This window comes from Callionymus lyra, chromosome 2 (genome assembly GCF_982586985.1).
Source record: "Callionymus lyra chromosome 2, fCalLyr1.hap1.1, whole genome shotgun sequence".
Taxonomy (NCBI): Eukaryota; Metazoa; Chordata; class Actinopteri; order Syngnathiformes; family Callionymidae; genus Callionymus; species Callionymus lyra.
This window is the reverse complement of record NC_141819.1, coordinates 20,050,555-20,071,739: the sequence shown is the minus strand read 5'-3', so window position 1 is coordinate 20,071,739 and position 21,185 is coordinate 20,050,555. Positions and strand designations below refer to the sequence as shown.

General features: G+C 41.8%; 3 protein-coding genes across 10 annotated transcripts; all 3 read left to right on the top strand.

Annotated features, from left to right (window-relative positions):
* Positions 1-495: 495 nt before the first annotated feature.
* trim16 (tripartite motif containing 16) lies at positions 496-7,109 on the top strand. Its single transcript, XM_087783951.1, has 6 exons — positions 496-1,127; positions 3,756-3,851; positions 4,849-5,082; positions 5,151-5,322; positions 5,662-5,757; positions 6,124-7,109. The coding sequence occupies exons 1-6, from the start codon at positions 540-542 to the stop codon at positions 6,732-6,734; spliced, it is 1,797 nt and encodes a 598-aa protein (XP_087640077.1). The 5' UTR covers positions 496-539; the 3' UTR covers positions 6,735-7,109.
* A 753-nt stretch (positions 7,110-7,862) lies between these two features.
* tvp23b (trans-golgi network vesicle protein 23 homolog B (S. cerevisiae)) lies at positions 7,863-10,568 on the top strand. The gene is made up of 7 exons (XM_087782790.1): positions 7,863-7,925; positions 8,649-8,725; positions 9,115-9,259; positions 9,334-9,423; positions 9,496-9,615; positions 9,758-9,886; positions 9,958-10,568. Exons 1-7 carry the CDS (start codon positions 7,917-7,919, stop codon positions 9,982-9,984), a joined length of 597 nt encoding a protein of 198 aa, XP_087638916.1. The 5' UTR covers positions 7,863-7,916; the 3' UTR covers positions 9,985-10,568.
* Positions 10,569-11,269: 701 nt separating this feature from the next.
* Positions 11,270-19,554, top strand: exoc7 (exocyst complex component 7). Of its 8 annotated transcripts, none has more exons than XM_087783950.1 (21): positions 11,270-11,462; positions 11,574-11,639; positions 12,324-12,508; positions 12,573-12,678; positions 12,761-12,983; positions 13,055-13,222; positions 14,629-14,721; positions 15,127-15,198; positions 15,559-15,704; positions 16,180-16,332; positions 16,390-16,488; positions 16,550-16,612; positions 16,860-16,926; positions 17,271-17,309; positions 17,752-17,814; positions 17,885-18,005; positions 18,082-18,177; positions 18,283-18,346; positions 18,697-18,738; positions 18,841-18,974; positions 19,198-19,554. In XM_087783950.1, the coding sequence occupies exons 1-21, from the start codon at positions 11,400-11,402 to the stop codon at positions 19,298-19,300; spliced, it is 2,166 nt and encodes a 721-aa protein (XP_087640076.1). In that variant the 5' UTR covers positions 11,270-11,399; the 3' UTR covers positions 19,301-19,554. The 8 variants fall into 8 exon arrangements, with proteins under 8 accessions (XP_087640076.1, XP_087640071.1, XP_087640069.1 ...); XM_087783945.1 differs by lacking the exon at positions 14,629-14,721 and adding an exon at positions 13,356-13,367 and having other exon boundaries at positions 15,130-15,198; XM_087783943.1 differs by lacking the exon at positions 15,127-15,198 and adding an exon at positions 13,356-13,367.
* Positions 19,555-21,185: the final 1,631 nt, after the last annotated feature.

Genomic DNA, 21,185 nt, shown 5'->3' with positions numbered 1-21,185 from the left:
ATATTTGGTTAGAGTTATTCGTATAAAACAAAATCATATACTTATTTCAAAATCCAAAACATATTTGAGACAAATGACGTGACGTCACAGACCTCAGCTAGTTCAAGTTTTCAACACTTCCGTCTCCTTCCGTACCAGGTAACGACGTCGCTTGGCCACTAGTGGGCGCCATCAGGCTTGAATCAGCTTCCTTATCTTTTAACGTTAACAATGCGACTTCAACGGTCATGTGATCTAGAGTCAGACACCCTCCCAGGGTCACGTGGGAGTCAGTCCAGGAACTTGTGACACATAAGTTTCTGTTTATTGTTGATAAAGACAATTGTTTCTGTATCAAGTCCAAGCACATGAGGGACTGAAACTCTACACCTCATGTTCCTGGTCTTCCCACTCTGCTCCTCCCTCAGAGTGGGCGGTGGAGAGAAGGCGGGGAACATGAAGTCTAGAACTATGACACTCATCATCTAGGTGTGGTCTGGCAGTCTCTTCAGGGAGAACCACAGAAGAAGCTCAGCCAGTTTGACAGAGAGCGGAGAGACATGGAAGAACCTGGAGCAGGAGAAGTCCAGGCTACCGCCAAGTCCTGCAGTGCCTGCTCAGGCGTTCTGTCTGAAGAAGCCTGTCCACACTCCGTCTGTGGGTCATGTCTGAAGACCAAAGGTTGTCAGGGATGTGCCGACAAGTCTGAACCTGTGACAGGAGACGCATCTCAAGATGAAGCCCCAGCAGAGACAGAACCTCAGGGGCCAGATCCGAAAGAACCACAAGCTCAGAGTGAAGAGAATGGATCTGGGGAGGAGGTCAAGGAGGAGGAACCTCTAGGTCCAGATGATGTGGTGTGTGACTCCTGCATCGAGAACCCCTGTAGGGCCGTTAAGTCCTGCCTCACCTGCCTGGTGTCGTACTGTGAGCCCCACCTGAGGCCCCACCTGGAAAACCCAAAGTTCCAGAGCCATCGCCTAGTGGAACCCCTGCGGGACATCGAGAGACGCACCTGCGAGACCCACAAATGGCCCCTGGAACTTTTCTGCAGCGCTGACTCCTGCTGCATCTGCCAGGACTGTGTGACTGAGGAGCACCGGGGCCACAAGACGGTCCCTGTGGAGGAGGCCCGGCGCCAGATAGAGGCAGGTTCTTTAAAAACAAACCCTTTCTAACACTGTTGTTGACCGACATCTTGACACATTTTTTTTTTTTACAAATCTGAATTTGTATCATTAATTTTAATGTGAACCCAATGTAATGAATAAGCAAAGAAGAAAAAAGAACAGCTTAGTTTCTGTGGACTTAAAGAGAAACCACAACTAAACTCTACTTCCTGTTCATGTGTAAAATTACTTTGTCTTAACTGCTCAAATATGCTGACATGTTGTCAGCTAAAAACACAAGTTTCTCAGCTAGAAGCTTAATTTTTATTTTATTTTGAGTATGTTTCATGAAGCAGGTAAAACTGGCTGTCACTAAGTTACTGAACAACACAATAGATCGACAACAAAACATGTGACCAAGTTTTAAAAAAGCCAAACGAACACATCAAAACAAGCCTTTGAAGTTTTGACAGGCAAGAGTCATCAGCGATTCATGATTTTGACTCACAGTAATCACGAGAAAAGAATATTTAAATGTTTAAACAAGGTGATGTTAAAAGTAAAGTCAAACATTTATTTAGATAAAATCACCTAAAATTAATAGATGAAGACACATGTATTAAAAAGCTTCTTTTTTCTCAAGATCAGAATTTTTGCTGATTGATGTATCATTGTTTGTTTGTTGACACGCATTTGTTGATTGTGTTAACTATCACGGACTTAAGTCGACAACATCACAGAACGAGAGTTGCAATGTTCTAGTTTTTAATCTAGTTTATGTAACTGTTGAAGGTTTGTAGTACCAGCAGTGTTTTCCTAACTGCACTTGAATGCATCATCCATAATGATGTTAAGATCCTCAGCTGTCTGTGACCAAGTCGGCGTGATTACCTCAAAGTCACACTTGATGACATCCCAGTCGAGAGACGAGAGAGAAGAACAGGGTTACAGTGATAAGTCACTTTGTGTCCGGTGGAAACTCAATCCCGGGGTCTATTTTGACCCAGAGGAAAGGCTTGAGTCCAGGTCTCATCCATCTCTGGTTCTGACAGTTTGTGACCCACAGGTTCAGCTTCTAAACATTCCTAGCACCACCTGTTATGTACATAGAGAAATGACACTGTGCCGTGGAAATACCTGAAGACTCCACCGTCCGTTTGGACCGAGAACCAACACCAGTGTGTTAGAGTAGTACTGACCCAACAACTCCATGTGTTCACCTGGGTCCATCAACACTGAAGGTGAAAGATGTCGCTGAGATAGTTCACACTTGGTAATGCTCTGTGATGTAGAAACATGAGAAAAACATTTTTTTTTTTTACTGCTTAATCCCTTATGGGGTCCAAAGAGACCGACCCATAGTAACCCACTCTGAGTTGAAACCTAGTCAGTAGAAACTGGCAACGACTCGGTCCATTGAGCACTTGAGCAATTGTTTACAGAGTGTTCAGAGAGTGAGCGATTGATTCTTGTCAAGAGTCACATAAACAAACATTTGCTCAATGGCACTCGCAGCAGTTTTCAACCTACAACAAATGACTGGGCCTTGAGTATTGGGTTTAAACTTTCAATTTAAAGTTCAACTAATGTAAAAACCCAACTCCCCTGACTTATTCAAATGTTGAAGTCTTCCTCTCCAAGATGCAGTAAGTCCCTCATCACGACCATGTTTTGAACGTATTACTTTATATAGTTCTCCCCAGTCTGAAATCTCAGCGAACGAGAGGTTACTAGAGCAGAGTCCATTATGATGTAATAATGCCTTGGAAGTGGAGACTTCAGGGATGCTTGACCAATCACAGCCGAGCGGTGATTGGGGCGTGTCTTAAACATGTTTATAATTTTAATGTATTTATTAAAAGACAGTTTCTTATAAACGGACACATACTGATGAGTACAATAGAGGTCAAAGATCTATTGAAGACTAAAATCAACACATTAGTTGACCTTCAAAACCACCAATAATTGCCTAAAATTTGTTCTTATACAAAACATAGCCGGAGGTAGAAATGGAAGCAGGAAGTTGAGAATTTAATTCCCTCTTCTCCAGAAGGCTGAGGTGTTGACAGGACCACAAATAACATCTCCAGTGTGACCCAGGTCTGCCCTACGGCCACCCGTGATGGCATCAGTACAGAACACCAGGGAACATGGAGGCCTCTCCTGGCAGATGAGCAGTGTTACTCTGAACCTCTCCCAGATGATTGAGCTTATAAAGAAGGATGTCTAAACAAGGCCATCAAGAATCACCTTCTCTCAAGCAGAGGAGTTGTTCATTTGCTCGAAATATTTCCTGTAAAAACACTTCTGTCTCAGCGTTTCCAGGTCGAAATTCATTGTACTATAGATGAGACGAATTCTTACAATCGTTCTACTCTGGAGGAAATGATGAGTCACAGGACAGCCTCCAGTGGAGAGACAATCAAACCGGAGGGAAACTTCCTGTTTCAGTTTTACATAACTGACTTTTGTCTGAAGTTCTGGTTCAAATCAAAGCAGATATTCAGGGACATCACAGAGTTTCTGCCTCGGTACGAGGTCACACTCAAGGCACACGACTTCAAACAGTCCCGACAGGTCGACAGAGACTCGTTAAGTGTAACAATTAACCTGCTTTTCCTTGAAAACCAAGTTACTCCCTCCTGACAGTCCTGCATGTGTCCACAGAGGGAGCTGAAGAACAAACAAGGTGAGATGGTGAAGACGGTCACAGCAGCAGAGAACGCCATCAGCAAACTGCAACTGAACACAGTTTCCATTGAGGTAATATCTGTTCTTTTAGTCAACATTAACTCATTTGTCTTCTCAAGCTTGTCTTGGGGATTTGCTTGTGCTTAATCACTCATTTATTGATAATAATGAATTTGCTGCTTTCACTGCTGAACGAGGTGATTGAAGCATTCACTCATTGACTTGTTAATCCATCTTCTATTCCGGTTTAACTGGTTCTTTGTGTTATGATGAATTCATCACATCCTGATGAGAACAAAAACATGCCTTGTTTCATACATTTCTGCCATTTTTTTCATTCATTGTCTACCGCTTTATCCCGGTGTCGGGGTCACAGGAAGACTGGAGCCTATCCCAGTATCATAGGGCGAGAGGCAGGGGACACCCTGGACAGGACGCCAGTCTGTCGCAGGGCACACCAAGACAGACAACCATTCACACACACTCTCATACCTATTCACAGTTTCCCAAAAGTTCTCAATCAACCTCCATTTAAATTTTTGCAATTAATAATTTTGTTAATTTGTCATATTCACTTGTTACCTCCACAGTTCACATTAAACAAAATTCTTTCATTGATCATTTAAACAAATATTCGATTGTTTAATCATCCTTTCCTTTTAACAATATCATGGCACCCATTCATTAATTTATCCGTTTATTCATTTATTTGTTGATTCTGGACTTGACTTGTTTTTCAAAAAGTCACCCAGTTAGTCACACGATCATTTGTTTCTCCTTATTCAGTTTCTTATTATTATAGATTCAGGCGTCGTGTTCAGTGCATCCTAATGATGACATGACATTAATTGAATAATAATGTCTGTGTAAACCTGCATTGAGTCATACACAACCATACTAACCTTATCTCCATCATGTGACCTGTCATTTATTTATTAATTCACCTTTACCTGACATCGCCGTTATCAGCAGAAGCTTCATTCTTGCTAACTTTTATTGGCTCTTCTAATGATTCAGTTTGACGCCATGTTCTGAACTGTCGTGGTGACGTCCTCCATCTCCTCGGCAGAACTCTGCCACTGAGGTGCGGGCCGTGATCGACGACCAGTTCGAGGCGCTGCAGGCTGCGATGGAGAAGGCCAAGCGCGAGGTGAAGGAGATCCTGGAGGGCGAGGAGAAGCAGGCCGTGAAGCAGGCCGAGGGGATCCGGGTCCACCTGGAGCAGCGGTGCGCGGAGCTGAAGAAGACCCAGGCTCAGGTGGAGAAGCTGTCCAAGAACAAGAACGACGTGGACTTCCTTCAGGTGAGTGAGGAGGTTTGCTCTGGACGGGTGGGTGTCAGAATCCTCACATTCCTGGACATGTGTTCAAGGAATATTCCGAGTGGAAGAAAGAGGCCGCTGACATCTCGCTGCCGGGAGTCTACATCGGACTGATGGACCGGCTCAACTCCTTCAGCAGAGTCATCGTCGGCGCCACACAGGAACTCTGCGGCCTGCTGGAGTCTTCTTACACCCAGAGGATCAAGGAGACGTGCAACTCTGGTAACCACATGTTTGTTTGTGTCCTTCAGCCTCCACTGACCTGAGAGTGACTCATGTTGTAACGTAATGACATGTTCAGAGTCTCTCCTTTGGTGTTTTTTTGTGACTAAAGTTGAAAAAAACTTCCAAAAGTCAAACGCATATTTGAGATCCGTGCCTGTGACGTTTTGAACTGCGTGCCGCTTGAGAATCTCGGGGCGTGTTCGCACCTGTGAGGAATGTGTGTCAGCAAACCTTCTCACCTGGCTCACCTGTCATGTGACCACACCCTCCGCACTGTCTGACATGTTCCACCTGACAAAAAAAAACTAAATGACTCACTGATTCTCTCTTTATCAGACAATATGGGAATAAAAACCACGGTTCACGCCATCGCCGCTTCCAGACACAACTCCCTAGTACCGGACCCCGTGGCGAGAGAGGACTTCCTCAAGCGTGAGTGTTTACGATTCAGAAAACAGTGTTTAAGATCGTCTGTGCCGATTAAGAGTCTCTTCTGTTCCACGTGTGCAGAGTTAAATACCAACTACTTTTTTATAAACTCATTAAAAACACAATTAGCATCTTCCTAGTCCTATGTTTACTTAGCTTGAAATTGTGAGTATATTAAAAATAATTAAGATGTAAAAATGACTGGAATAGAAGATTACAGACACACACACAAAAATAAAGAATGACTATATATACCGTACTTTTAACATTATATTTGTAGGCATTTGAGATGATTTGACAGTTGTACATTTGTTCAGTTCACTCAACTATAGGTCTTAAAATAACCTCAATTATTTCCTCCTGGAACAGATTTGGCTAATGTTAGCTTCGATGGCAACACGGCGCACACATTCCTCCGCCTGACGGAGGAGAACAGGAAGGTGACCAACACTGCGCCCTGGCAGCACCCCTATCCAGAACTACCTGAACGTTTCGAGAGCTGGCGCCAGGTCTTGGCCTCGGAAAGCTTCTACCTGGGACGCCATTACTTCGAGGCGGACATCAGCGGTGAGGGCACGCACGTGGGCATCACCTACAAGAGCATAGACCGCAAGGGCAGCGAGAGCAACAGCTGCATCACCGGCAACAACTTCTCCTGGTGCCTCCAATGGAACGGTCGGACCTTCTCCGCCTGGCACAGCGACGTGGAGACGCCGCTTAGCGTGGACAAGTTTAAGCGAATCGGCGTCTACGTGGACTACACGCGAGGCCTCCTGAGGTTCTACGGCGTAGGAGACACCATGACCTTGATCCACCAGTACCAGGCGGAGTTCTTGGAGCCTCTCTACCCAGCTTTCTGGTTGTCCAAGAAAGAGAATGTTATTTCCTTGGTGACACCAGGGGAGTCGGTCCCTCTCAAAAACCCCTCGCCTCCAGCCACGCCTGCTAATGGGGTTGATGCCCCCAAAACCGCTAGATGATGAATGTAAAAAAGAGTTGGATCAACTGATGTTTATCTGAAACGATAAATGACCACCTCAATACATTTTACTTTTTTGTTGCAGTTAAGCAGTTATTACAGCTTTCTGCAACAATTGGTTGTTTGTGTCTTCTTTGTGCAAATTTAGATAAATACATATTCAGTTAAGTTCCAGCTAAGATTAACGGTACATCAGTTTATATTTGTAGTTAGAGCGCTTTGGTTACACTTCACCGTAAATGTGACGAGTACAGGTCATTAACTTCCTGGCAAGAAGTAACTCATGAAATGTGTCAAGATTGTGGATTTTATTTTAAGTTCACAAGGATTTTTTTTTCTAAAATATGTATGAATAAAAATTAAAAAATGAACTGTGTATGATTTGAAGTCGACAATTAAACTGTCTTTGGAATGAGGGAAAATAACCTCGTGCCCTGGTACATGGAGAACCTCCAATAAGGATGTGTAACTTTTGTTTTTTTTAGCCTCAATAATTAATTTGCATGTTATGTTTATATCTTTAAGAAAAACTGTAGCTAATAATTGGTACTTTCTTCCATTTCCTCAGTTTTGTTTGTTGTTATAGAAGTTAATGGTATATTATTTTTTATTGTCCTCGTCATTAAAGTGTAATATTGTAAGAACAACGCTTGAGACGCGATATTTTTCCTACAGCATTCAGGTCACAGCGAGGAAAACGCTGGGCTTTGGTCATTTTTTTTATTGAGACATTGTCAGACGAACTGTGTCACCATGAATTTGTTCTTTAATAAATTATGTTTGGGAAATGATGTGATGATGATTCTTCTTGTCAATCGATCATAGTATACAATAACATTATTTATAATTCCTCAACATTGTATTCATTTTTTCTAATAATTCAATATACTATGACAATTATGAATGAAACTGAATTAAAAGTACATTATATGGTATTTATGGCGAATATTTACAAACATTGCATAACAGAAGCATTACTTGTAAACATTAGAAATCAATTATTTATTAATACATTTGAAAGGTAGAGAAAATATACAGAACTGCATAAAAAAAACCTCTGAAAATTGAAACGATCACAAGAGTTAAACCTGAACATCAAGTGACGTCATGACGTATGCGTCAGTCGCTCGGTGACGTGTCTTCCAACTGGGCATGTAGCAGGAAGTAGCTGCTGACTGTCAACATGTTAACAGTAAGTGACTCGTTTTATAAATCTTAACAGTGTACATTTCTTTCCACTTAAGTTTCTTTAAATTCTTAAACAGGTTCCTAGTTCATGTTGTCTTATTCTTGCTGCCCATCTGATGAAAAAACTCGAACCCGCCTGTTATGCTAATGCTAAGTGAAATGTTAGCAAATAGAAACGATAAACTCTAAATCTTTGAGGTTTTTGAAAAGTATTGCAAATCATATTGGACACGTCTTATTGAGTATGCATTAAACACATGTTGTACCGTTTAAATCAACCAACGGTTGGGTTTGCCGATTTTTTATTTTGAAAAAGAAAAGCTGTTAGCCACGTAGCTAAGTAAACAAAACAAATCCTAAGTAGGATTCCTATGTACTGCTCGGTCACACAGCTCCATGTGTCTCCACGTCACTGTGATAAATAACATTCAACGGTTTGAGAATTTACTGTGTGACACTGGGATGTTGTTTTGACGAAGGTATGGAGGAGTACAGGTACTGATGTCGTCACACATGAAATGTCAAGTAAATTAAGTTGTCCGTCTAATAAAACAACTATATAAGCTCAGATACCATAAAAAAATAAATGGCTGGAAAAGTACCTAAAGATACCTATAGATATAGTTTCTATATAGAGGAAAGGACATAAAGCTGTTTTATCTGATCCATTATCAATTTATGTCGAATTTACATTTAATCTTCATCATTATCATCGTACCTCTTTTAGGATACCAATGATGAAGATGTGTCACTGTTTGATGCAGAGGAAGATGCTGGGAAACGGTCCACAAAGTCCAAAATCAAGTAGGTTTTTGGAGGAAACGTGTATACAATATTTTCATTCAAACTGTTTTTTACAACTATTATGACCCAAACATGTTTGCTCTAATTATGTCAGGTATTTTCTTTTATTATTGTCGAATAAAAAATCCTGTTTTGTTCTTTACATTACTGGCAATAAAGCTGTTTCCTATTCTAAATTCTTCCTTGACCTAATTCTGGTCATTCTGTGATGACACTGTATCCAAACAATCTGCTGCGTAGCTACTGTGTATTGACATGTTGAGTCTTGTTTTAGTGTGTATTTGAATGTTTAAAACCTGCCGCAAAACAAATTGCCCTTTGACAGGCAAGACAAATAAAGTTTATGTTGATATTGTATAATTGTTTTGTCTTTGTTATCTGCATTGCAGACACCCGGTTGCATCCTTCTTCCACCTATTCTTCCGGGTGGTAGCTATGGTAGTCTACCTTCTCTGCGGCTTCTACAGCGAAAGCTCGATGGCCTGTATGGTCACCATCATCCTCCTGCTGTCATGTGATTTCTGGACCGTCAAGGTGACAGCCACGCTGATTGGTAACACCAAAACTGGCTCCAAAAAGATTTGTGTGTCATCGTTTGTTTTCTATAGAACATCACTGGTCGCCTGATGGTGGGGCTGCGTTGGTGGAATCAAGTGGACGATGATGGACGCAGCCACTGGGTCTTTGAGTCCCGGAAGGTGAGAGTCATAGTCTGCCACTGACCTCTTTGAGACCAGCAACTGATTGTGAGAATGTCCTGTTTCCTTTAGGGAACGGGAAAGATTCAGGCATCGGAGTCTCGTATCTTCTGGCTGGGACTGATTGTATTCCCAGTGCTCTGGGTTGTCTTTTCCTTCACTGCTCTCATCTACGTAAATATTAAATGGCTGGTGAGTAGGTAGTTGCATCAGACAAGGCTTATTCATCTTTTTATTCACATGTATCATGAACATGAACGTCTAACAACATATTTTGTTGTGAAAATGCTGTGCTTATGTTTGTTATTAAGGCATGTGTTTGTGTTTCTCTCAGCCAGTGGTCATCATGGGTGTGGTTCTTCAGGGAGCAAACCTCTATGGTTACGTTCGCTGCAAAGTTGGTGGAAAAACCAGCTTGAAGAACATGGCTACAGACTATTTGGGTCGACAGTTTCTCAAGCAGGTGACACTTGTTTTTCTTCTTTCTACCACACTAATATTTCTTCTGTCTGACTTGTATCATTCCCCTCACAGACGCTATCCAAAGACGAGGGGTCGTAGAGGGCATCGCTGGAATGACACCTAACAGCTCACACTCCTGGAGGAGGGCTCATGGAAACAGATTTTTTAATCTGGATTGACGCTTCACTTTTGTGATGGGAACATTGTCACTGGTCGGGGAATGGAATGTTTGGGGATCTATATAGCTAAACCTGAACTGACTTTAAATGGCTTTTTTATATGTCCAGGCCAGCAGGGGGAGACAAAGTCAACGCACATTTTGATAGTTACACAGTTCTTTCAAACTGATCTGCACTTGTGTAAGAAAATACAATTATATGAAGGTACAATGTGAGCATTGTATAAGAACAATAACGGTCTCCCCCTGTTATGCAACAGTCTGAACTAACGACCTGGTAAAGCCCCCTCACTATGAGGGAACTATGTGCATTATAATTCCTATAATTTATATAATTTCTTCGTTGAAGTTGACCTTTTTTTCCTTGATATTGTTGACCATGAACGACTAAAAAATATTTTTCTGAGATTGAGGAGCTTCGTTTTAGTTTGATGAATTTGTAGAGAAAAGTAGTGATGTAAAGAATGTAAACAAGGGTTGTAAATACAAATGTGAAGAAACTGAAGCCTATTGTTGGTCAATTGTTTGTTATTACATATTTTAAATTGTCATCCATTCCATTTTTACAACAGAGATCAACCTCTTTGCAACTGTAAGCTACTACAAGGGGCACTGACCAGGAGGGCTTCCATCAGTTATCTACACACTTGTGAAAATACTGAATATATATTATTAATGTGGGGCAAGAAAGGACACACGAAATCAAACAAAATAACCTAGTAACTGTAATTTAAAAAAAAAAAAGTGATCTTTGAAAAAAACAATGTAAAATGATATGTAAATAGTAATTCGAATAATACAAATGGCTTTGCAAACCATATAAGCATTGTCTTATTTAAAAAAGATTAATTCACACAAGTGCATCATATTTAATACTTCCAAAACTGGTTCAAATATTTATTCCTTTTACAACAAATCATGCTCAGGAATCACGTGACATGACCGGAAGAACCAACTCGCCCGAGTAGTCAAGCGCGAGATGAAACAAGTCGGAAGTGCGAATGCGTTTGTTGTGATACATTGAGGTGAAATTACTGTAATAGTTTTTTATTATCTTAAAACGAATAAAATGCATACTCACATTTTATATAATCACAATATGCTCAATATTTATTTTAACCTACGCACAAAACTAGATTAGGTTGCTCTTATTCTGAAAGAACAATGGATATCGCACGGTAATTCGGAATACATCTGTCACTTGCTTCCGTGGTTTAGCCGTTATCCAAAACACTAGCAAGCAGACGCGTCTGGACAAATGTTTCTAAATGATTTGAGAGATCAGTGAACAGCTTCCTTCACCCCAGCTGGTCGTCTGTGTTCGGGAGTTGTTTGAATGATGATTCCCACCGAGGACGCGTCCGCCCGGAAGCGGGAGATCGAGGAGAAGCTGAAGCAGGTCAGACACTTTAACCGCTTCCTATCTCCGAAACCTTCCTCAGTTTAACATGTTTCACCCTCAAACCACATAAGCTCTGCTGTTGTGATCATTTTATTATGGGCTGTGCAGGAGCAGGAGACGTTATCTTTCATCCGGGAGAACCTGGAGAAGAGCGACCAGCTGACCAAGGGAATGGTAAATAACAAACATATTATTAGTATAGACGAGGAATCCACCTTCAACGATACATGAAATAAGGCTTTTTATAAGATAGAATAATTTGTTTAGTTACACAATATGAATCATACGTATGTATGAAATTAGGAAATATAACATTTGTGTGCCTCCTTACATAACTTATCTGATCCAGCCTTACACCCCAACTCGGGCTCTGAGGTCTGTGGATCAGAATATACTGATGGTTCCTCGGACACGGTTCAGGACCAGAGGAGAGAAATCCTTCCAGGCTGTTGCTCCTAAGCTTTGGAACGATCTTCCTCTCTCTTCGTGCTTGATGGATCTACTGACTCCTTCAAGAAACATCTTAAGATGTTTCTATTTGTTCAGGCTTTTCCTTGATTTTCTGGAACTCTTGTTGTGTTATCAGTTTTATCTTGATCTTTAAAGTATGTACTTTATTGAATATTGTTTTGATTGTTTAAGCTCTTTGTGACCCTGGTCTAGAAAAGCGCTATACAAATAAAAATGACTTATTACTTTCCTACTTACAGTGGGTCATAAAATTAAAAACTGTTACTACTTTCTATTTAATGTCGATAGTCATATTTAAAGCTTATTTTCCTTCCAAGACGAGTGCTACCAAACCAGCTACACCCTATCTCTCATTCTCAATCCGATCCTTCTCTCCTCTCCGGTCAGGTCACCATCCTGTCTTCGTTCGAAAGCCGGCTCATGCAGCTGGAGAACTCCATCATCCCCGTCCACAAGCAGACGGAGAACCTGCAGCGACTGCAGGAGAACGTTGACAAGACCCTGTCCTGCATGGATCACGTCATCAGCTACTACCACGTGGCCAAAGACACCGACCGCATCATCCGGGAGGGGTGAGGAGTAGTCGGTGGGTCCGGTTAGTTGTTGACGTGTAACATGTTTTGTCTGGTGTTACAGGCCGACTGGGCGACTGGATGAGTACCTGTCCTGTATCGCTAAAATCCAGAAGGCAGTGGAATACTTCCAGGACAACAACCCTGACAGTCCGGAGCTCAACACAGTGGTGAGTCTTTCACTCGAGAGAACAACAGCATAGGGATGTTCACGGATGTTCCTCTTACTGGGAAATCTCGTCCTGGCTGCAGAAAGCTCGCTTCGACAAAGGGAAGGAGCTGCTGGAGGCTGAGTTCCGCAGCCTGCTGACACGCTACAGCAAGCCTGTCCCTCCCATTCTCATCCTGGACGCCATCAGCGTGGACGAGGAGCTGGACGTCCAGGAGGAGGTGGTTCTGGAGCACCTGCCCGAGGCGGTCCTGCAGGACATCATCTGCATCGCAGGCTGGCTGGTGGAGTACGGACGTAACCAAGGTGAACATCCGTCTGGATCCATGGTCATGCCACCGTTTCCTCTGACGTCACCTTCCTCTGTGTCTCGGCAGACTTTATGAACGTATACTTCCAGATCCGCTCCAACCAGCTGGACAGGTCCATCAAAGGACTGAAGGATCACTTTCGTAAGAACAGTGCCTCCTCCGGTGTCCTCTACTCACCGGCAGTCCAGACCAAACGCAAGGACACACCCACTAAGAAGGCCCCGAAGAGACCAGGTCAGCGGATCAGAACCACAACTTAATCTGAGGCTCAGTCCCCGGTCCTCTTACCCCATCATCCTAACTTTGATAACTGTTTCTGAGATTGAGACTAATCTTCATCTTCCTCCTTTAATCTATGTCATGACAGTCTACATCCCAGGTAATCACAGCTCCACGGCGCCCCCTCCTGCCACTGTTTGTCTGCAGGCCTTGTCCACATGCACACAGATTCATCAAAAGTTTATTTCCTCCACAGAAAACATAAGATAGAAAATTATGTTGCTCATGATAGACTGTCTAAGTAGTTTTTTTGGATTTCAGGACAATAGAAAAAACTATATTTAGGTTAAGAAGCATTGATGGGATGTTTTCAATAGTTATCAGTACTGAACAAACAAACCATTATTGAACATTCTCTGCACAACTCACTCTCACATTTTATTTAACTGGATTTGTTCAATAGTGTCAACAATGCGTTGCGATTTTTTTGCACATTTTTCTTATCCCCAAACTTCCAACTGTTTACTACATAACCCATGTCAATACCACCACGATAAAAATAGTTTACTCTTACGTAGAATTATGTAAAACATAATCTACATTTTAACACATTTTGTTAACATAAAGAAAAAACCCAAAACATTAGAAAAATGCCTGTTTGGTCATCTGTGAGTGTGTGGACGCTTCTCATTGAAAAGATAAATATTGGTGTGAAACAAAACGACAAGATTGCTAAAAAAAAAATCAAAGAAAAAAAACATTTTTGATCAACACCATGGAGACGATTCGTGAATACACTCTATAAGATTGAAGTAAATCATCTTAAATTAGTTTGACTTCCATGTGGTCTGTGCTGCATGTTTGTTTGCTGACACGCTTTAGCATCATGACGAATCAATGTTGTGGTGTTCTCTAATCTGAGATGACCTGGTGTAGGAGTTGTCATTCATTGAAGGTGAAGATGGACCACAGCAGGGGGCGCTAACATTTGATTTGCATGAATTAAGAAATCACATCTTAATGCCCCCCCAAACATACTCGTACTGCAGATGGCTGACACTTGCTTCTGGAGTATTTAGACTCTCTGACACTGGTTTTCATTCATCATAAGACACAGCTGTCGGTTAGATTCTCGTGAGCTGTGGTCCACATTCATGTCCAGTGAAGGTTCTCGTGTGTTGACTGATCTGTGTGCATCCTGCCTTCACCTGCTGTGTGATGTAGTATATCATCTATTGGTTAGCAGCTGTGGCTCTCCAGCGTCTCCTGGTGGCTGCGGCGGTGAAGGGACGTGGTGTCCTTGTTTCATAACTCACTTCCTAGACCTTTTGTTTTTCTTCCTCTCCTCCTGTCTTCCACTGTTTTCTGGGCTGTGTGGACTTGGCTGGGCCTCGCTCTGTTCTATACGTTCACGGGACCAGGGACCATTCGCAAAGCCCAGAACCTTCTCAAACAGTACTCACAGCATGGTCTGGATGGGAAAAAGGGGGGTTCTAACCTCACTCCTTCGGAAGGTAAACGCACCTCTTCTTCTCCGTCTGAACTCTCGTAGTCTCTCTGATGCGCGGTGGTGACCCGCCACAGCAGCTTGACATGAACCGTGTTGCTATAACACTCCGTTTAAAGCCACATTATTACTGAACAATCACACATATTATTTAGGCAAAGAGTCACTTTAACTCACAGACAAGTGAGTGTAATTCAACTAAAGTGCTCATGAAGGAAAACGGCTGAATTTCTTGTCGTGTAAAAGAGCTCAACAAGCTGCTGTGGCTCTGTCTCGCTGAAGGGCCCTTCTCTCCTCCGCTCCTTGTCCTGCTGGGTGTTTGGTGGCGGTGGTGTTCCAGGTTCAGGTTTGTCCCGAGGTCTGGTCCTGACCTCAGTAGTCTGACCAGTACTGTTCCCACACCTTCACCCAGCAGGCTACGATCATGACCTGAGGGTCAAACACCTGTCTGACGCCCTGAATGAGAAGCACGGGGCCCTCACAGGTGAGTGACGGGGAGACCCGCAGGAACCTGGTTGTTGAGAATGGACATGTAGAATGGAGGTGTTGAAATATCGGGAGAAGTTTGATAATTATCTATTCATTTAAGAAACCTAAAATGAGGACCATGTCTCTTTTACACATTTTACTTTTTAAAGATGAATTCACATAAGTCTTAAAATGATTTGCCCAGTAATGCTTTAATTATTAATTTAATGATTCAGTTATTGAGGAATGTTGATAAAAGTTTTATATCTAATGCAAATCTTTGTTTTCCAGATCATATATTATCTTCATTCATTCATTCATTCTTCACTAGGTAGTTTTGGATCTGAACACTGACGTAGTTCCTTGTGTCCCTCAGGGAAAGACGACGTTCTGGACATTGAGATCGACTCGTACATTCACTGCATCAGTGCCTTCGTGAAGCTGGCACAGAGCGAGTACGCCCTGCTGACCGAGATCATCCCGGAGCACCACCAGAAGAAGACCTTTGACTCCCTCATTCAGGTCAGAGGTCATCCGAGTGCTCTTCTGTATGAGGTTTACCTTGAAAATATGAATTAAAGTTTTTACACATAGAGTTAAATATTCTAATTCAATAATTAAAAAAAAAAAAGAATATTCTAAATGTAATATTATTTGTAGCCTTTTAAATTCAATCTAGAAATGTTGGTATAATAGTGCCATCATTTTATATTGACTTTTAAAGGCTATGCTTTTTTTTTTTTAATTAGTAATTATTATACATTGTGTTTTATATTGTTATTCAAATAAAAACGAAAATTTCAAAATTCAATATTTATTGATCCATTGCCTTTTAAATTCAATAAATAAACGTTGAATTAATAGGGCCAACAGAATAGATGTGATAAGTAACAGTAGACAGTGTAAAAAACAACAAGCAATTACTTTCTTGCTTACTTTCTTTAATTCGACTGTTAATAAAATAAATTCCAACTTTCAATATATCTTCTGTCCACAGGAGGCGCTAGACAACCTGATGCTGGAGGGAGACAACATCGTCTCGGCTGCTCGGCGCGCCATCCTGCGTCACGACTACTCCGCCGTCCTCACCATCTTCCCCATCCTGCGGCACCTGAAGATGAACAAGTCAGACTTTGATGCCACGCTGCAGGTTAGTCTGGTAGAGGTCGGACCATCCAGAGTGGAGGTGACGCTCGGGTGTGTTTAGGGGACAGCAGCAAGCACGAAGAACAAACTCCCTGCTCTCATCACGTCCATGGAAACCATCGGAGCGAAAGCTCTGGAGGAGTTTGCAGACAGCATCAAGGTTCTTGAAAGACTGGGTTAAAATCAAGTATTCGTCTCTTCTAACTCTGATGTCTCTGCAGAATGATCCGGATAAAGAGTACAACATGCCCAAAGATGGGACTGTCCACGAGTTGACCAGCAATGTGAGCTCTTCAATCAGTTTGAGTTGTTCTATTAGAATCTTGGAAAAATAAGAGGGAAAACAGATTCTACAAAATAAATACAGTCAATGTTATGGCAAAATGTATGTTTGTAATTTAAAATAATTTGTTTATATTCATGAATCTGTTAAAAAGATTGTATACCTGTTTTAATTAACTATACAAGACGCATCATTTTGATTCCTAATATTCTGTGTAAAACTATCTTCTACGGCAACTTGTTCTGCAGGCCATCCTCTTCCTGCAGCAGCTTCTGGACTTCCATGAGACGGCAGGAGCCATGTTGGCCTCACAAGGTACAAACATGTAGTCACTGGTTTGCATGTCTGTCTACAGACCCGTGTCTCTGCTAAATGTTGGACTCCTGAAGGTTCTGAGCTCCTTCCTGGTTTCCGCCTATCTCTACTTTGGATTCTTTGCATGACTGCTAACAGTTTACTCTGAGTGTTCCAGCTGGAGCACTGGACTTGTTAAGGTTCTTCTAAGAATCTTAGATCCAGACAATGGTTCTGGAACCTCTACCGGGTCCAGTCGTCCTGTGATGTCAGTAACCTGCTGCCTCTGTTCTTCTGCACTAACGTTCTCCTCTCTTTGCACTTTTTCTCTTTTCTCTTCTGCTTAACCTCGGCGCCCCCTCTAGTTCTAGGGGACACTTACAATATTCCTTTAGACCCCCGAGGTAAGACTGTAGGTGGACCCCCTGCTGGGACACAGTTATTATTACATTTTTTTACACTTTTTTTTTTTTTTCTCTCACATAGGCTTCAAAATATGAGAGACACAATGATTTTTAGAACATGATTACTAATGAAAACTAACTAATAAAAATTGTTTGGATATATTTGTAAGTACAATATATATTTGAACATTAAAAATTAATAATAATAAAATAAAATGGGCACAATTATTTTTGATCCTATGTATTGATTTATTTCTTCAACTATTTTAGACCAGCAGTATTTTTTCTACATTAAATTGTGGCTTATTTTTATCTTATCTTATCAAATAGATGAGTCCGAGCTTTGACTCGGGTGCAGCCTTTAAAAAAAGAGTGGAAGTAAAAGTTGACTTCCATGAGTCTGATAGTTTCAGTGGTGTTTACTGGTCTCTTGTGTCCACAGAGAGCAGCTCTGCCAGCAGCTTCACCTCAGACTTCAGCAAGAAGCTCCTGAGCACCTACATCTGTGAGTCATGTGACCGTCCTCTGTTCTTCTGGTCCGACTGTCGTGCTGAGCTCTGGTCTGGCCCCGACAGGTAAAGTTCTGGGCAACCTGCAGCTGAACCTCCTCAGCAAGTCCAAAGTGTACGAGGACTTGGCTCTCAGCGCCATCTTCCTGCACAACAACTACAACTACATCCTCAAGTCCCTGGAGAAGTGAGTGACCTTGGACCTGGTCTGTGGTGAACTGCTGATGAGAGGAAGTTACTCAGGTCATGTTGAACCTCCACAGGTCTGAGCTGATCCAGCTGGTCACTGTGACCCAGAAGAGAGCCGAGAGTTCTTACAGGGAACTGATCCAGCAGCAGATCCAGGTCTACCAGCGCAGGTGAACACACACACACGTACACATAGACACACACACACACACACACACAAACACATGTACACACAGACACACACACAGTGTAACTGACGACGTGTGTCTCTGCAGCTGGGTGAAAGTGACAGAACACCTGACTGACCGGAACATTCCGGTCTTCCAGCCTGGAACTAAGGTAGGTTATAAAGTTTAGCGCCCCCTACTGGGGGACACTTACAATATTCCTTTAGACCCCCGAGGTAGGACTGTAGGTGTACCCCATGCTGGGACACAGTTGCCTTCACACAGTCCAACATCTTTCCTTTCGCCTCAAGTGATCTGATATGTTTTCCCAACATTTCCTTGATAATTTGGGAGGTTCTGTGAGACGTTCAGGGGTTCTACTTAACTTTATTTTTATTTTTATGAATAACTGCTGTATTGCTGTGTGCTAATTGGGAAAAAAAACTATTTCCCGAAGGAGACCTCCTGAGGGATCAATAAAGTTCTACCTAAACCTAAACATTTTATGTTGTTTGTTGTCAGCTGAAGGATAAAGAGCGTCAGGTCATCAAGGACAAGTTCAAGGTCAGTCACCAAAGCTCAAACCAGAACTAAATGTGGAGAAAAGTTATTTGAAATATTTCATATATTTACATTAATAACATATTTTGTCTTGTCTCCTCTCAGGGGTTTAATGACGGACTGGACGAGTTGTGTAAAATCCAGAAGGGCTGGGCCATTCCTGACAAGGAGCAGAGAGACTTTATCCGTCAGGCTCAGAAGAAGGAGGTGTCGGAGGCCTACAGGACCTTCCTCCACAGGTGATCACTGATGCATCCACGATAGACTTTCTTTAAGTAGTTAAAAGAGCTTAAAACCCTGTGACTACAGAGTATCTTATACCTCTTAAACCGCCCTCTCATTTCTCTGTTGAACTTTGTTTCTTTTATTGTATAATTAAATAAAACTAAAGAACAAACTTTACAGAATATCAGTGTGTGTCAGATGAAGTCGTGAAGCTTTACCTGTCCGGTGTTCCTCCAGGTGCGCCAACATCGCCTTCACGAAGAACCCAGAGAAATACCACAAGTACCGTCCGGAGGAGGTGGAGGACATGATCGAGAGATTGTTCGACACGTCGGCCTGAGGATTCTCCATATGATGTCTATGTTACTGATGACAAATGAACTCTCCACAAATCAACGACGAGTGCAGCGCTTCCGGTGCTGACCAACAGGTGGCGGCATCAGCGCAGAAGAAGCGCAGTGACGTTTGAGCAGAACTATTTGAACTTCACTAACTGTTGATTTGTAAATTCAAATAACAATCGCCTTTCTCTTCAGTTGAAAGGTGGAAGAAGGGAAAACTTCCAAATGATAATTAAATGAATAATTAATCTAAGCTTTCTGCATAATTATTTTAGCATGACATTATTTTTCCAAAGTCTGAGCAAATGACACTAAAGGTTATCGTTGATAAAGGAGTCCATCTTCCATCATGAACAAGTCAGGGACTGCTTTCAGAGAGTTTCAAAGTTTCCACAGTATTTTCAACAGGTTTTGTTTGGGTGACGAAATCATAAAATCCTTGACATTTTGTTAAACTTTTTTTTTTTGAGAGACATTATAGAAGCAACCATACATGGTCAAATCTTTTTTGCTTCTTCTTTGGTCCAAATATTCCCAATAATATAACCACAGTGATCCTGAATAGGACTTCCAGACCTGCAGTTTTCTGTATTTTAAATTATAATCTGAAGGAAGGAAGTGACTTGGAGTGAATGGCTATTGGAGGAAGTGACCAGACATACATATAAGGTATATTGTGAGGAATGTACCTTTAAAAGATGAGGCTAGGCCAGGAAACGGTCCTGATCTGTGGTGGGTAAATACATCAAGCAGAACATCAAACATGTTCATTTACAAACACAAACTTCGTTAAAGTTGCAGTCAAACTACTTACTTGACACAAGGTGACCTGGTCTAAATGACGATCAACGACCAGAACGATCTCTCATGTCGGTTCAGAAGTCTGTGCTGCAGGTCGGGCTCCAGGTTCAGAGCAGGTCCGGGCCACGTGGGGAAGTTAAGTCATTAATTCACGCCTCAGGTTTGCACTGCTTCTCCTCTGAACTCCATCACTCTTAAGACCAGACTGCACTTTTGATCGGTGCATGTTCGCTGGATCACGTCAGTGTTCGACTATAAACCTGCTGCACTAAAACTCGGCTGGCAGCTCAGACTTCTGGCTCTCAGACTTTTAATGAGTCCAGTTCTGGATCCAGGATCAGATCCAGGCAGGAAGCAGAGATGCTGGACGAGGAAACCGGAGCTCTGACCCACACAATTCAAACCTGGGTCATTTCTGCGCCGGTCTAATCCTAAAACATTACACTTCATCAAAATTACACACCTTGTTAATTTTCACCGAGTGACTCAACTTTAATTTGAGTCTGAGATGAAGAAAATTAAACTTGTATTTCTGAGAGAAGAAAACCCTCCAATCACTTGTTTTCTTCACTTTCTATACTGCAAATGTCACTCAAAGCCTGAAAGCTATTCAAGTTGAGCATTCTGAGAGAAAAAAACGCATTGAGTGGAAAATCTCATTCGAAGGGTTTCTAACATCATTTATCTAAAAAAAAGGTAAGAAGTCATTCACTTGTTCCCACTTGTAACAAAAACTAATGATCTGAAAGTGGAGTAATAAAGCTGCGTCTCCCACTGCGGACATTTTTACCTTTAAAGTGATGTTTGTAACAAACAAGCCTTAATTAAGTTTGTAAGGCAAATAAACAAAAGAAATAAAAAGGCTGGGAAAAAGGATTATTTTATTAAAGCCGGTTCACCATGCTAATGTAGCAATTAGCCTCATGCTAGCAGTGTGGCTAATCTCGCGGAGAAATTAAGAACTTTACTTAAACTAAACTTAATTTAAGTTTGACAGTTAAATTTCCCAAGAGGCCACATTACATTTTTGACTGTCATGAGGGACCACTTACAAAAGATGGGATGAAAAAAAAAAGTTTTAAT